The sequence below is a fragment of the Anarhichas minor genome, unplaced genomic scaffold (genome assembly GCF_050575085.1).
Source record: "Anarhichas minor isolate MPS153535 unplaced genomic scaffold, ASM5057508v1 ptg000054l, whole genome shotgun sequence".
Classification (NCBI taxonomy): domain Eukaryota; kingdom Metazoa; phylum Chordata; class Actinopteri; order Perciformes; family Anarhichadidae; genus Anarhichas; species Anarhichas minor.
Genome location: NW_027466500.1, coordinates 1720323 through 1737986, shown reverse-complemented (window position 1 = coordinate 1737986; position 17664 = coordinate 1720323). Strand labels below are relative to the sequence as shown.

Sequence of the window (17664 nt, the reverse complement as noted above, 5' to 3'; positions counted from 1 at the left end):
CTCTGTGCATAGAAATGAACTACAGACAAGTGGACGTTCGTTGTAGTGCATGTTCATTACCGCAGGGGGCGCTGTAGTCAACGTCACTTGTCACCATCGTAGTCGAGCTGTTGGCGGTACACAGGCGGCCCAGAGCGGGACCCTTAAAAACAAAAACACCTCACCGTGTGCTCTTGTCAGCTCCGGGGTATCACTTTAACGTTAAATTAGGGGTTTATATCAAATTTTCTTGAGTATGAGGACAATCTTTTGTAATATCACGCAATCTCCGCTCCAGTAACTCGCTAAAAAGAGGACCAAGACAACAGAAAATGCCTCCCAAGAAGCAACAGCTGAGGCCGACAGCAGCCAACGTCTCCAGCTCCCTGGACCTAGAGTCGGAGGACATCAGCCTAGAAACAACGGTGCCCACCACCGAGGATGTCTCCTCGTCCGACGAGCAGCGGGACGGCTCCCAGAAGGTGACCCGCCAGCTGATCGAGAGGAAGGAGCTGCTGCACAACGTCCAGCTGCTCAAAATTGAGCTCTCTCAGAAAACCCTGATCATAGACAACATGAAGGCCGACAACATGTCCAAGGTAGAAGGAAAGGAAAGCTGCACAGTGTTTATGTGGATATGTGGGCGTGACTTATCACAAGTTTGTCCCCAGTAACTGCCATTTCCAAAAGGATCTTTGTTGCAGTAATAGTCTTGTGATTGTGTCCGTGCTTTGTGTTTTATATGTCAGACTGAGGAGCTGGAGGAGAGGCTGAATGATGCTCTACATCAGAAACAAGTTTTGGCCCTGAGACTGGACAGCCAGCTGAAACTTACTCAAGAGGAGAACAGGTGAGGACATGGTTGATGGTGGTGATGGACAGTGAAATCCAGGCAGATATACTCTAATGTGATCTCTCTCTCTCTCTCTTTCTCATTACTATATATCTAGCCGTACAGTAGGGTTGTGTGTCTTGAGACACAATTAACAAACGCATTATTGACTTCCAAGTAAACTCTGATTAAGATCACACACACTGAGGCAGTTAAGATGAAATATGAAAACTTGATCCCATCAATCGGCCGGTAAGCACAAATGTAAACTGTGCTGACAGAGATTGTCATCACCAGGAAGCAGCAGGCTCTGCGTAAGCAAGAGATGGAGGCCATCCTGCTGAGGCAGCAGCAGCTGGAGGAGACCAACCGGCAGCTGTGTGAGAAGGCCGGAGAGCTGCGGAGGTCTCTCAGGGACCTGGACGTCTCTCAGGACCGGTACCAGGAGCTCCGCGACCTCCCTGACGACAAGATCTCCATACAGGAGTACGTAGCTGTAAGTATATGGGGGGGCTCTCCCTAGTCTTTACACCACCTTGTCGGACCAGAGAGACACGTTATGATAGAGGGCATGATGAAGCTGACATGGCGACCCTTTCTCTCTGTGGTTAGATGCGTTTCTACGAGGTGGTGACTCCTCTGCGGTCTCACCTGGCTGAGCTCGGTGTGAAGAGAGACAGTTTGACTGATGACCTGAATACACACAGAACCCAAATGAAGTCGCTGATGGAGGTACAGCACACTTGCACTACACGACACCTCTATGTTACATTTTCACATCTTTCTGTATGAGGTCACTTGTTTTGAAGCTAAGCACATTGCGCATTGTTGTATTCTGTATGTTTTATCACCAGTTTTTGTTTATGTCCATTTCACCTCTGTCAAAATCATAGACTGTGTACACTGTAAAGTTCAACTAAACATAACTTTGAGTTGGTGAGCACAAATATAAGCCCACAATACCAATCAGCTGCATTTTTTGCATTGTGCAAACGCTCCAGAACAAACACACTTTAAACACACAACCACTCCTTCAGGCGTTGAGTCACATATTTAGAAAGCATAGGCATGTAGAATGCAGAAAGGGTCAAGAGGTTCAGTTACCTTTTAACCTAAATGTGAAAACGGTGGAAGACACAAAAGCCACCTGAAATATGTTCTGTTAATGCTAGACGTGTCGGTTACAAAATGTTCATTTTCACAGCCTGCAGTGTTTAAAATGAGAGCGGTGTGATGAACCAAAAAAAAAATGCCATCAAGTCAGCAGGCGCCCTGTAGGCATAAATGACACGTTGATGAGATAATGACCCAACATGCTGAAGGCAGGGTAGGAATCTGGCAAAAAAAATAAACGCATCACATCCAGCAGGTAAAGTACCCATCAGCTCAAGATGACCACAAAAAGGTCGTGATGTTCACAACATGAATGTGCTATTAGAGAATCAGCAGGGACTGTACGACACTGTCACGGCAGCATGGGGCGAGATGCTTGTGGACATTTTCTTGACGGGTATTCTTGCTGAATTCCTACCTGGAAAAAAATGTAGGCCGACCAAAATGTGGAGTGTTCAGGAGGTATAATGACCTATTGTGCTTATTGCATAGTATAACTAATGACGTGAATACTTGTCTTTGTACCCACAGAGCTACGAGGAGGAGCGGCGGCTACGTACTGAGCTGGAATTGAGGAGCCAGAGACTGACGCTAGAACTGGCCGATACCAAACAGCTGATCCAAGAAGGAGATTATCGCCGGGACAATTACCCTGCCATCAAACGGTGTGTGTGTGTGTGTGTGTGTGATGAGGACGAGGGTTCTGCTGTTGCAAGTTCGAATGCATGTTAACCTTTCACACTGTGGTTTATAGTGAGCGTGACAGCTTTGAGGCAGAACTAAAGGACTTAAAGAGAAGATATGAGACACTAGACGTGACTCACACAGCAGTGACCAGAGAAAGGAACACGCTCAGCAAAGAGGTGCTTCACGCACACCTACACCGATCATTTCTCTCCATAACTCTTACTAAAGTCTCTTTGAGTGTACTTTATTCTGTAATAGTTCATTTATTTTCCTCCAGGTGGCAACGTCGCAGCAGTCAGTGACTCTCCTGCAGAAGGACAAGGAGTATCTGCACAGGCAGAACATGGAGCTCAGTGTCCGCTGTGCACATGGAGAAGACCGCCTGGAGAGGCTGCAGGTTCGTACAGTTGATCAGCCCGGAGGCTCGGCTAATACAACAGATGTTCAATAACAAGAAGGAGTCTTCTAACGTGCTCTCACTTCTTGATTCTGTGGTCTAGGTGCAATTAGAAGACACTAAGAAGGCGAGGGAGGACGCCTACGAAAAATATGTGGCATCCAGGTTAGACTCGGCTGTTTTCACACCAGCAGCCAATATTCTAGTGTTTTTTAATGTGGGAGACCTAAGATGTTCCAATCCTTTTTTACAGAGACCGCTATAAGTCAGAGTACGAGACCAAGTTGAGAGAGGAGCTGGAGAACATCCGGCTGAAAACCAGTCACGAGATAGACAATCTGCAGAGAACCTCCAGGGAGATGTACGAGAGGGAGAACAGGTATCTTTTTTTATTATATATAACTCTGAATGTAGTAAAAACATATCAGGGGCGCTATTCAAACTTGAGGAAGTTGCACATTTTGTTAACATTATCTAGCTAATGAAACAAGGCCTGTGTTGTGTATCTAAAAACTAGTAATTTTGTGACAGTCTTTCCTAAAAAAATCAAGTGCAGATGTCTGTTATATTATTGCAGGAAGCTTCATTCTTATTTATTGAATGTGAGCATTGTGTTGGGGAAGAGATGAATTGTGCTCACACCAGCAATAGTGAAGATGATGACTGACTCTTTGTTTTCAACCGCTCATCTAGTATACAGTACAGCGTCAGTCAGCAACTGAAACAGTGAATATGCAAACATTTAATAAGAGGAAGAGCTGTGAGCACAGGTACTTCCCAGTAGTATCAAAATAAAAGGAAATAACAACATGACTTCAAAAGAATAAAAGCTTTTTTAATTATCTACTGTTGTGTTTGTGTTATTGACCAGGAACCTGCGTGAGGCCAGAGACAATGCGGTGCTGGAGAAGGACAGAGAGGTGTCTTCTGAGAGAGACACTCAGTCCAGATATGACCAACTGCTAGAACAGTGAGTTTTTACCCTAAGATTTAATACAGCTGTCCATACAGTTTGTATCGTAGTGTGTTGACGTAAATCGACCGACAGGTACTTTTCATTTTTCGTTTTTAGTCTTTCTTTTTCTGCTTTTCTTTTATGACTACAACTCAAACAGTGAAGTTTGAAGTGTCAGTTAAAAAGTTGGTTCACCAGATTTACAAGAAAAAACACATTTTCTCACTCACTTCTCGTGTTATCTAGCCATGCAGATGAATTGTATTTGTTTATTATAAAGGTTATTCTATTCACCTTCTTTATCTATGGGACAAAGGCAGAAAACAAAAACCTGGTCAAATAAAACCAAACCTATACCTTTTAAACCACGAGAAGGAGAACGGTTGGAGCGTGTAAACAATAAATAATATAGTAGAGTCTGCTTTATGACTAACATACAGTTCACCTCACAAAATACTCCTGTTCTACTTCTCAGTGTTCACCATTTCTCTGATCTTCAGCAGCTACCTGCAGACCCGGCGCCTCTTTTAGACACTCAAGTGAATAAATAATTAAGACGAGATGTCACGAGTTCAACCGCTCCGTTGGCTTTTTAGAAGTCAAACAGTACGACTGCTGCCTTTTAAATGTAGGTCACTGGAAACGCTATACATCAGGGACGGAACTTCACCTGAGGGCAACTGTTACACTGACAGACAGTTTGGTACATTTCTTGTAAACAGTGTGAATTTGAAGTATGGCGTCACATGGTTAAACCACATCATTTCCTCATCCTTGTAGTGTGGCATCTCTAAGCAGGATCTATAAAGCAGGCATCATAGTGACCTGGCTCTAAATGTATCGTTTGCTGTACCATGAGCTTACATTCAGCTTGAGCTTCCTCTGTATTTTCCTGCAAGCCGTGAGCTTGTTGTTGCTCCGATGCTGATGTGTGAGCCAGCGGCAGTCTGTCATTGGCGCGTGTTGTGGGAGCTGCAGGAGTTTTGGTGGCTGTGGTTCACCGTCTCTTACTAAAGATCACATGAACGCTTTGCTGTCTGTGTGTGTGTGTGTGTGTGTGTGTGGGGTCCGAAGTTCACTGAAGGTCAGTTTAGTAGCAACTGGTGTCACTGGTCTGGTCACAACTAACAGGTTTGAATTGTAAGGCCCTCCTCCACAACATGGGAATATCTCGCTTCCTGAAGCGATCCGCCTCCTCAATGCTTCACAGGTTGTGCAAACGAGCACATGCACTTTAAGGGCACGAGCCATCTGGTTGCACGACTGTATTTATAATATGGTTGCTGTAATTGTGACAGTATGTTTTTTGTTCCGCACCGAAACAAATTGAAAATCAACTGCGGTTGGTACGGCAATAAATGACTGAATCTTAAGTGAATGTGAATCTGAAGGCCGGCTGCCATTTGGAAGTGAGATGGCAGGTTTGAATTCAAAGTGAGACAGCATACTGTGTAGTACTGAAGACTATTTAGACTGTGGCTAAGGATTTAAAATAGCTTCTTTTTTAGAGTTGCTTCATTCTTCTTCTTCTTGTGCTTGACAAAGCCGGTGCAACGATTAAGCTAAAGCTCGTTTGTTTTATTCCGATATTTTCACATTTTAATGTACTGCCGCTTTTAAGTGATTTCCCGATTCCCAAACATGCTCCTAGTGATTTGTATCCAAGTTGCTCGTCACTATCTCGGCCTCGGGCAACAATGCCCATCTCGGTCCAGCCTCAGAAGACGCCTCAGGGTCACGGCCTTGTAGGAAGTTTCAAATCTTGCGTGGAAATTGCAACAGATATATTGTGAGCCGTGCTGCGCACACGAATAACAGAATTTATTTCAGTCAGCTTCCTGAACAATGTTTCCTGTTCGTGCTGTATTTCTGCTGCATACACACATGTCTGCCTGTGAATACATTATATGTATTTGCATCTGATTTGTATCGGAACACATTTTGGAAACATGTTCTTAGTATTGAAAGAAAAACATGTTTTCCACAGCACGTCTTGACTTAACTTTCAGTACTACGGAGCATTTTTTATTTACACTTTTGTTTCACAGTATCGTATCTGCAACCAACAGGCAGACAGAGACGCACGTACACAGCAGCAGCAACAGCAGCAGTAGTGTCTCTTTCCTGGGTTACTACTACATACCAGTCATTTCTCTAGATCCAAGCTACCAGCTGTTGGTCTTTCTTTACACACACACACACACACACTTCACTCTCCCTTGCACTCTCTCTCTCTCTGCTGCGATCACATTCCCCCTCTGCGTCACATCACAAGCCAGCAACGACAGATGCGATCCTCAAGCCCTTAACCCCTAACCCCACGCATGCCCCTATTTTTGGGGCAAAGAATGAGGCGGACAAGCTTGAAATGGCGTCAGATGATTTGTAGCATCGAGGAACCAGCTTGAACCTCGGCACTCTGTTACAGAATGCTGGCCAACAGGCTAGTTACGGTGATCAACATGTCCAAAACAAAGACGAAGTATGCGGTTTTTCCATTTTCACCCCTCCAGCAGACCTAAACTTAGCTGTAATGAGATTGCTTTAGAGATACCCCCGAGTCAGGTGCTCTGTAGCTGTACATACTGCCATTAAAATGTAATCTGAAAGCACAGAGAGAAGCGGACTCTGGTGAAGCAAGTTGCTTTTTTTTTTTGGACCATCTAGCCACCATTAATAAAAGAAGGCAATGTTGACCATGTGTAGATGTCTGTCACTGTGAGCACTCAGCTCAGGCCTGCGCTCCGTGGATGATGAAATCCTATCAGGTCAGCTGTAATGGAGAGTTATTAATATTATCCAACCAACCTCCATGGTTTACCAGAGTGTGCGTGTGGAAGAGCACTGGGCTCAAACAAACGTTGCCTGTCTTTGTTTCATGTGTTTGGGGAGGTAGAACTAAAATGTTTGGCTGCCTGATAAACAATGACCAACCATAGATTTGCTTGCGATGTTGTTGTTGAATGACATTAGAAGGGTCGATCGATCTTTTATTTTTCTGAAGGCCAGGTGCTCCCCACCGTCTCTGTGTTTTGTGAAATCTTTCCCACGCGAGGATTTGTGTCAACTGAAAACCGAAACTGTAGAATACGTTAATCTCTCTTTTGTTTTTTTAATTACTGAGCACCTGAGTTGAAACAAGTTTCTCTTGCTGCCAACTACGATCATGACAGATTAAGCAAGAACAAACATCGCTGGGAGGCCCATTAATAATTGCTCTATCGCAGCCAAAGAGATTTAAGACCTGCTTTCCTGCTTGGTGACGTATAGCACCGCTGGATTTGCCAAGGCCAACGTACCACAAACCACTTTGAACATTTAAAAACTGCTAAATAGTCCCTTCCTTGCCAATTTCCAAACAAGTTTGATTGTGCATGTACGTAAATGAAGGAATGCATTGCAACATTTGTTTTGAAACCAACAGGCATGCCTGAGCTCAACCAGCGGCGCAGAGCTGAGGTTACCTTCTGTATCCGTCTGCACCAAAACACATGACCTCACTTTTTTTGAACACACCTACTCACGTTCATGTTCAGTGAGGTGTGTGTGTGTGTGTGTGTGTGTGTGTGTCTCCGCCCATGCAGGTTTCGTCAGCTGCAGCTGGGTACCGACAGCCGCGTAGCAGAGCTGTCCAATCAGGCCAAGCTGCACTCCTTCGAAGCTGAGCGCGCTCAGATGGTCAAGGATGAGACGGCTAAGGCGCTGGCCCAGTGCCAGGTGGAGTGTGAGAAACAGCAGAAGAAGCTGGAGGTACCCCTAAACACGAGGACAGAATGAAGATGTTTTACTTGTTGCATTGCAGCGGTACACCCAGTAATTAGTTTATCTCTTCATTTGTACGTGCCTCTTCCTCTCATGATTTGATTTCAGCCAGTTAACATTTATTGTTGGTTTTAGATAGATATTAAATGATGAACAAGACTATACATCCGTGCATGTGTCGTTAACAGATTCCCCCTTTGTTCATTCATATTCTACATTTTTAATAGTAAGCAATAAAGAATATAACTTTGCCCATATTTACAGATTGACACCATGAGTGTTTCTTGGTGTCAAAGTTGCTTACTTGCTGTAAACATCACGTGAACGAATACAACCGAAAATGCACAACCGGTGCGTAAGTCGTTCTGTTCAGGGAGGAGTCCGTCCGTAGTGCTTAAAGATTAATGCTCCACTCTCCAGCCAGTCTGTATGTCGGTCTGGCGGCTCCATTCTTATCTCTGTCCACTGTAGCACACTCATTTATACAAGAAGTTAATTGAGTGCAGATTGTTCTTGATGTCTGGATGCACTTAGCCGAGGTTCACCTCTTCACCTGTGTTTAACCCCGTCCTGCTCGCCAGAGGGAAGTGCACGGTGAAACCGTGCATTGTACATGATCGTGAGGGTCAAAGATCTTTTCTCTTTTTGATCACACAGTGAATGAAGAGCTAGTTTAGCTTTTGACTTTGTTGTTCAGCTTTGATTTTGTTCCCGTTCTTTATAACAGTGAGGTTTAAAGCTTTCATTTAGATTTTCTTCCCTCCTTTTTTTGCTTTCACTCCTCTCTCTTTGTGAACATCTTTTTGTCTATGCTTGTAAATGTGGGGAAATGAGGTAAAGGTTAACATTACTTTTCACATTTACCATGACGGCAACTCTGCAAGCCTAACAGGAGTTTCAGTATAAGTAACTTATTTCTCTTTAGAAATTGCCATGAAAATTGAGAAGATTGTTAGTTAGTTATAATAGTGCGTCAATATTGTCTCAACAATGTTTCTCTTTTTGTTAAAACAACTTAAAAAAAGACAATGTAACACAACTGGGGGCTTGCTTTGCATGTACAAAAATTGTAAGAAAAGAAAAGACAAAATACAGTAAAAATAGGATTCCATCTTTTTCAACCGGCCACCACAGGCTCATTGGCTCTCTGTCTCCCCCAACCCCTCCCTCTCTCCTCTCCTCCTGTCCCTCAGCTCCTGACCCAGGAGTTTTACAGACTGCAGACGTCATCAGAGAAGCGGGCGGCGGAGCTGCAGGCTCAGAATGCCGAGCTGGCGTCTCGGCTGGAGACGTACGAAAAGCTGGAGCAGGAGTTGGACCAAGTCACCATGCAGGCTGCTGAAAGTAAGAACAGTGTGGTCGGAAAGATGAAAGCACAATCAAACCAAGCACTGCTTCCTTCAAATGCCTTGTTCTGGCATGAGGGAATGTGTCTAATGATATTAACAGATAGCATAGTACTGGATTAAGATGTAAGGATCGCTATTGTCTATCTGTAGTGAAGGGCCTTGTGACAGTGGATGGAACACAACAGGACAATAAAATCACCCACACGTCACCACATCGTTATCATAATGGTCCTGGTCCAGTATTTGTGTTTCTGTTGCCAGTTGAGAATGAAGAGGAGGCCGAGAGAGTGCTGTTCTCGTACGGCTACGGAGCCAATGTTCCCACGACGGCTAAAAGAAGACTAAAACAGAGGTACAGCACACGATGCACTTCACGTTTCAAGAACAGGAGGACACATAATACGAGATGGCACTAAATGAACGCTGGAATTTGCTCAGATCGCACCCGTGTGTGCTTATTCCTAAATATACTGTATTCATTAAGAAATCCGCATGCTAATATAGAATGGTTTGAATTGCTATGTTCGTGTGCTGATATATCCGGCGGAAATTAGATTTGTGCCAACAATCATTTGGTCGTAGTCACCAGCTTGTTGTTGGTATTGTTTTTACCATGTGCTTGTGTGCCATGATGTGTGTGTGTCATCATGGCAAAATGTGTTCCTGGAGACACCTACTGTAAGGGGAACCACCACAGAGGCGGTTGTGGGTACTTTGCCAGCTGTTTATATTTCTATCCGTCTGTCTGTTAACACATTTTGTCACCGTGATAGCGTCACAATTGTGAAAGCTGCAGGATGACTTTGAAGATGGGTGTGTGTTCCAAGCAAGGGCACCGCATTTGTACTCCACACCACTTTAATTTGAAGCATGTATGCGCAGCCCAAAAGCTCAAACTGATCCCAAACTATTGTGGTTACATAAACGGTAGGGTAAACAACATGGAGGTACACGCCAGTGTAAACTTGTTGGTGTTGTCATGTTTTGGAATTTCCACGACTGTGTTTGTGTTTGCGTGTCGTGCAGCGTTCACCTGGCCCGCAGGGTGCTGCAGCTCGAGAAGCAGAACACGTCTCTGAGGAGAGAGCTGGACAGACACAAGTCACAGACCGGACAGATATCTGAAGAGGTAAACACACACACACACACACACACACACACACACAGCGTTCAGGTGTTCGCCTGCCTCGAGACCATTATTAATGGGATGAAGTTTAATTTTAAGAAAATGTAAAACACTCAAAGCCCTGCAACACACACTTGTTTTTCCCACCGTCACAAATCTCCTACAGCAACTCAGATTATGGTTATTCCACAGTCTCTATCAAAGCCGTATGATTTATTTCAGATGTTTGTTTTTTTTTTACCTCTCCCTGATGACACAACATAGTCATTATCACAGAGCCAAGATCGGGGGCTCCTCTCTCATCACCAACCATTTACCTCCTCTCACCGTCGCACGAATCTCTGCTGTGAAAGTCAGCGGTGAGAGCCCATCTAATCGCTCTCTTAAAGACCGACATGGCAAAGCAAAATAAAACAAGCCCGTGAGGTCGGTCACCACACGTATCATCAAACACACTTCAGGATTCCCTAATGAGAGTGGCTTCTGCCCTTCTTTTTTTTCTTTTTTTTAGAAAATGTGTGGAAGTTAAACAATTGTCCAGCCACTTCTCTGAATCGGCTTTTAAAGCTGTGCCAGGAAGATGACAGGTTGTTTTAGAACAGACAGCAGACATCCCAGTCTTTGTATGATGAGAAGAGCGAGAGGTTTGCCTTAGTGCGTGTCACACTTGTTGCCACAGTGGGGAAACAGTGCCAAAGACCGTGACGGCCACGCTCTTCACTCGCCCAGCAAGCCAATCGTTGTTGCCTTTTGTTTGGCATATTTTGTGCTTGTGTGTGCAATGCTGAGACTTTTGCTTTTGGGAGTGTGTATTCTGTCTGTGCGTGACTGTGTCTGTGCCAAATTCGTGAAACCGAAGTCACGTGTCTACTTCTCATGCCTTTGACGCTAAAAAACAAAATCATCCAGTAAGGATTGAAATCATGAGAGCGACAGCTTGGGCAACCAATGTGCTTGATTTGTTCCCACTCTTTATTATAATCTCAATGAGGAGAGAGATTGCGCAACAATGACTAGAGAGGCTGGGCAGGTATTAGACTAAATAAGCCAGCTATTCAACTTTTTATTCACTAGGAAGGGTGTTAACCACTTAACCACCCACACGGATGCCCTACCCTCCCACCCTGTTCTGCTCACTATACTTGCTGGCTGTAAAAGTGGTTTAATGTGTAACACCCTAACTTTATCTATTGTTTTTGCAGATTCTAAGCATGATGCGTAGTGACTAATATCTTAAAACACACAGAACATTCAGCCTCTTAAATGAAGGATCGTCAAAAACACATTAAAAGTGCTTTTCTGGCAGTGAGTTCAAGAAAGAGGTCAAGATTACAAACTTTCACTGTATTTCAACTTCATGACTTCATAATACTACTTTTAATAAAAAGGAAACAACTTGGTTGCGTCTTCATAAAAACTCACATTTATTGGCACTCCGTATGACATCAGAGATAAGGAAATCTTGGCCGTGGTTGTGAGTCATACATACATTTTATAATATTAACCACATGTAAAGTCGGGCTGGCCGATACATCTTCTATCCCGACACAGGTCATTTCATATCTCACTAACTATATTCATCATGATATAGCAGGTTTTCTGGTAATTCAATAAATAGTCTGACGGCCTATTTTTGTATACTCCAGTGTGAATTTAATATTTGCCAAATGGAAAGTTGGAGAGTATTTTCTCATTTAATTAAGAACTTTAATGCAAAGTGAACGCAACAGTTTCAAGCGACGTTATAGATTATAGTAACATTCCTATTATAACTAAGTAATTTCAGTACATTGAACATCATGGTGAGAGGTGTGTATTTCTTTTAGTTGCATCATGCGTGACTCTCCACAGTTTGTGAACTGGTACAACCTGTGGAAACAATGTCCACCTGAGTCTCAGGTGTATCATTAATTGGGGCTGAACAAAAAGGGACATCAGTTAAACCTGACATTGTGAAGGCGAAGTCATTTATTTTTAGTCATTGCTCAATTATGCGCATATTGTGTGTTGTTCCTCAGCTGTTGGCTGCCAACCAGCTGCTACAGCAGACACAGCAGCCCTATAGCTACCTGATTGAGACGGTGAGACAAAAGGACACACAGATCACCGCGCTGAAGGAGCGCCTCACCTCGCTTGAGGACGATGTCAGGTAAATGTACAAAACGTTCCTTCACAAAGAGGACACGCATGGCCTTTTCAAAAAAAATAATTGATGTCAATTAAGTGTTGTGCTTAGTTACATTTTGTATTTTGTCATTTACTCATCATGGCAGCAGGCCATACCTCTCCACCCTTGTGCCCAATAAATTCGTTTTTCACATCAGAACACTATAGCTTCCTGGCCCTGACCTAAATCTTCCCTCCCCCCCTCCATATTTTCACCTGAGAAATATGCAAACTGACAGACTACAGGTTTTCTCTTGCTGCTCACTACCGCTGAGCTCTCACCTGGGGCAAGCATCGGAGTGGAAAAAAGTCTTCAAAATCCCCATAAGCTTCTCAAACCTCCGCATCTGACAGTATTGAAGTGTTCCTGTGGCGATGCAGTGATATGTGTTTAACAGCAGAGACACAGACTCTCACTTTATGTACTTCAGTCTGTCCGTGTTAAGGATTAATTGTATTCGCAGTTTGTTTTGTGAGATCACAGAAATAGACGACAACAACAGAGTCTCAGCAGAGGCAAATCTCGGGCTATAAGAGTCGCGAGTTCCAATCTTTTTGTCTCGATTTCTCAGTGAACATTGGTGAGGTAACCAAGCCGCTGTTTCAAGATTTGCAAGATGATTTGCTTTAAAGCAGCACCATCACAAGCTGCTGCTTGTGTTTTTGTCACAGCCCCAGGAAAAGAAACACTTGGACAGTACTGGAGTATTTCTCACAAGATAGAATCCGAACAAACAATTACTTATTTAGTGTATTTTACAAATGTATGACTTGTGTGTTCAATGTATTGCTCGGCTTTTGATGGTTTTTCTACCAGTGATTTATACTCGCAACACAAACCAAAAAAAATAAACCAAACTGCTGCCATTTAGACGGACTGGTTTATAGTACAAGACCACATTCAGATTTTAATGTATACCACACCTGGTCCTGTGTTGACAGAGCCAAATAACATCTCCTATTAACAAAGGATAGCTACAGTATTCAGTATATTACACTATTTCTTAAATGTGACGATATCATCTCTTTTAAAGAATCTCTTAAACCGTAAATCAGTGATTCAAGTATCACATGACCGCGTAAGTAACTAGGATATTGATTTCATTCCTCACAATATGTTCAGTAATGTTTTTCTATTAACCTAAAATCTGCTCTCTCTCTCTCTCTCTCTCTCTCTCTCTCTCTCTGCATGTTCTTGGGTGCAACCCCAGTTCTCTGAGGAAAGAACGGACTGCGCTGCAACAGGTGAAAAACAACATGGCCGCCGATCTGGAGAGACTCCTCAACCACCGAGAGGTACACATGATGACGATGTCCGCTGCTGTTTTTCATGTTAGCTATGTGACGTTTTCTACTATGATGATATGTAGTAGTGACATCAGCGTTTAAAGTCTCTCGTTCTATTCCAGTGTATTCGGCTGTTTCAAAACGGAAACAGGAAATTCCAGCGAAACCTTCTTTTGAAAATAAATATTTATCAGTGAAACCACCATGTTGCAACGCATGGCTGCGTTTTAAAAGGCCAGAGTACCGCCGTTGATGCTGTAACAAAGTCAACTTCTTCTCCCCTTTTCAAACTGTAGCAAAATATGAAAACCTTTTTTATTACGCCTCCGCGCCGGCGATAGCATCTGGTCCATTCTAGTGAACAGGAATTTCTTGAGATTTGGCAAAAATATCCACCTGGACTCGAGGATGAACTGATTAGATGTTGGTGGTCGGTCACTGTGACCTCACAAAACACGTTTTTGGACACGACTCAAGAATTGATAAGCTAATAATGACAATTCCACATGAATGCCTAACAGGAAAAAATGATGAAGTGATAAAACTTTTGGACAGACGTGGATGTAAATTGCAACTTGACTGAAGATTGACTAAGATTATTTAAATCATTGATTCATCTTTCGAGTTTGTTTATTCTATAAAACATCAATTTTTTATTAATTTGCTTAAAAAATGACAAACAATTAATCGATTATCAAAGTGGTTGCTGATTCATTTTTTACTAATCCAGTGATTCCTAAACTTTTTCACGTCAAGGACCCCCAACTGACACAAATTAGACCACAGACCCCCTTTCGATAAGATTTTGTCCCAGGCTCCCCCTTCTGATAGGGTTATGCTTTTAGATGTTTTATTACAGAAGATGTATGAATGACCAACTAATCGTTCTGCCGTTACTTCACTGTGTTGCAACGCTTCCTTCAAGATTGCGTGTGCTCTTATGTGCGTGCACGTAGGAGTGTGTTCCTCAAGCCAGCCGTTTGCTGTTCACAGTATGTGCCCTGTCACAGACAGCTGTTCCTCAGCTTGGCTGTTTGGGATGCCACCGGTGTGTGTTTGTGGTTATGTGTGTGTGTGTGTGTGTGTGTGTGCTCGTGCATGTGTGTGTGACATGCCAGGGCTCATGTCCTCAGGGGTGATAAATAGAACCGTGAAATGGCCCAGAGTCCTCCCCTCTGCCCCGCTGCCACCCCTGCAGACCCTTGAGCTTGTTGAACTTATTGCAAGTCGTCCCATAGTTGGAGTTCAGCAGACAAACATGTCATCAGAAAGCAGCAATAAACATTCCTGGAAACATACGTTTTAAAGCAAATGTGTCACAAATTGTTGAAATAGTATTGTCAGGTATTTCAATCACACTAGATATTTTGAATACATTTATTATAGGAATGTTTAGTGCACCTGTTTGACAGAATTTCTGTCAAAAATGACCGGGTGATTTATTTGAGATATCTGGCCTTTTGGACGCTACACTTCCAGTTATTTCTCATGGAGATTCTTGTGTATTGTTTTACCCTCGTGTCCCTATTTTCATGAACCATGTTGATTCTTTAGGAGTTAGCGGTGATGAAGCAGGTCCTGATCAGCATGGGGTCCAGACAGGGAGACGCTCTGAACCTGTTGGAAACTGACAAAACTGCTACGAGGACCTCTGGTGCAGGAAAACACCAGTCCAAACAAATCCACAGGACCACAGAAGAAGAGTCACCAAACAAACCCAAACCCACTGTGTTCGTAAGTGTCTTACTTAGCAACTCCCTATATGAGTCACACCACCTTAACCTGCCTGGACAGAAGTTCAGACAAAGGAGCTCTAGGGATCTACAGGCAATGATGAATCATATTTTGTCATTTAGTTTCATATGAGCTTCCCTCTGTTGTCAGCTGAGCAAAGATATGTTGTAGTATAAATCCTTGACTCATGTAAAGGTCACATTGGTGAGAATATCTTAACAATCCAAGCAACAGCTCCTGCTGGCATGCACTTTATACTTTTCTAACCATCATTCTTCCTCTCTTTTTCTTTCATTTGCAGACTAATGAAGAAGTTCCTGATTGGTACAAAAAGACAAAGCAGAAACCCAAATGAACATTACTTTCTGTTACTATTGGTGCTATTAATTGTCATGGCTTTAACAATTGTGTTCTTTTTGTTCTTTTTTTTTTTTAAGGATTTTTAAAAGTCAGCAGCTTTTGAAATACAAAAGCAGAAACTGTTGCTAGTGTCCGAGTGTTTTGTTGTTCTCATCCGTGGTTGCATATTGTTCAGAGAGGATAAATTCCCCGTGTACTGGTCCAAAACCAGAGGTATTACCTTCCACCGGGTACACATTCCTAGCTAACTGACTGCCCAAACATTCCTCTTTCTTGGCAGTGGTTTATTTTATTATGTCTGTCTATCATTATTTTCTCATCTTTTCCAGGTTTGCAGATACTAGTGGCTACAGACAAACAGCATTGCAGGAACATTAGCCTCTAGTTTGCATGAGCGGAGGCTCCTTTGGCTTTAAATATAGACATAGTAGGCATACCTTTATCATTTCAGCCATGTTCTTATCGGTGTCCTATTAAACTCGACCAGAGGACGGCTTTAAAGCTGTTTTATCCCCTTTTTTTGAGCCTACAATGCTTCAAAATACACCACTTTGTTTTCCTGTTATATGAAATAGCTATAAAAATGCAATATATTAGAATTTGCTTAAAAGAAAACAATGTGTATCAGTTGTGTGACTTATCAATTCTTTGTACAAACTGAGTCGCCATGAAAGAAGGAATTTTAGAAGCTTAGAAAATAAATGAGTTTGATAGCCTGCATTACAAACTGGAGGTGTGGGATTTGAAACAAGCGGGCATTTATTAAGAGGCTTTGAGGGGTCTAATGAGAGACTCACTTGCTGAGTCCTTACTGCCACTCCAATTTTGTCTTTATGACATTATGGCCAAAAAATATTTTATTCATATCATATTTAGATGTTTATTTTACTACGCTTTGTCTATTTGTGTGTGTAGATTTCTCCTAAATTCACCAAAAGTTATTAGGTAATGTCTCATTAGCATAAAAAACATATTTCAGAAGATTTATAATTCAAAGAAATAATTGTCTTAGTGTAATTAATCAACTGGGGAATGTTTATATCCGGCTATATCTGTTAGTTACATTTTTTTGACCCCATTTTATATGGCTGAGATCCAAAATATCTGTAAAAAAACTTTGACTCTAATATGTCTACATTTTGAATTTTGAATGGCTTTATACAATGTTCAAATTCCTGTTTTGGAAAATGTATGCAAATCAACACATTTAATGAGATAATGCCACATTTGCATATATTAAACATACAATTTCTAAAAACTTTTAACACAAAACAATTGCCTAAATGTAATGAATCAACTGGAAGTTTCAGTGTGGTATATGTTAGTTATTTTGTTTACCCTTTTCACTTGGAGTGTCTCTCTATATATACATTATACATATTCATTTGAAATATAAATAAGATTAAAACACTAGAATAAAAAACAACAATAATTAAAAAAAAAAAAAAAAAAATGTTTCAGGTGCGTTTAACCGTCACTTTCTTTGCGTATGCGGTCTGGCTGGTACTGTGCACACTCCACAACACTGTTGTCAATGTATTTAGATGGAGCGTAGGGCGGTGGCCAGTGAATGAATGATCAAAGGCATTTTTTTTTTTTTGAAGGTTTGGAGGGCGGTGCATGTGCAGTATTTACACTGGGCCGCTCCGCCCCTACAGCAGAGATAGAAAACTGTCCGTGGGCCGGTGGAGGGATGAAACAAGTGGAAGGAGATGTAACAGACAGACACGCATTAATAACTCCACCACGCGCACTACACCTCGTCGGCTCCACTCCTCTCGCTCCGGCACGCTGTGGCATCCTCTCTTTTGCATAAACAAGGACGAGCGTTCACTTGCGGTGCTGCGTCGGAGCTTCATGGCCGCGACACTCGCGATGAGCGGCTGCGGGCAGGAGGACACCTTCTACCCGCTGCAG

At 42.6% G+C, this 17664-nt stretch overlaps 1 protein-coding gene across 1 annotated transcript; it reads left to right on the top strand.

The window, feature by feature from the left end:
- Positions 1-102: 102 nt before the first annotated feature.
- pibf1 (progesterone immunomodulatory binding factor 1) lies at positions 103-15871 on the top strand. The gene is made up of 18 exons (XM_076075818.1): positions 103-578; positions 729-829; positions 1109-1307; positions 1424-1543; positions 2456-2589; positions 2679-2787; positions 2889-3008; positions 3112-3173; positions 3262-3387; positions 3880-3978; positions 7548-7713; positions 8919-9069; positions 9336-9426; positions 10101-10203; positions 12219-12349; positions 13578-13662; positions 15208-15387; positions 15689-15871. The coding sequence occupies exons 1-18, from the start codon at positions 312-314 to the stop codon at positions 15740-15742; spliced, it is 2298 nt and encodes a 765-aa protein (XP_075931933.1). The 5' UTR covers positions 103-311; the 3' UTR covers positions 15743-15871.
- Positions 15872-17664: the final 1793 nt, after the last annotated feature.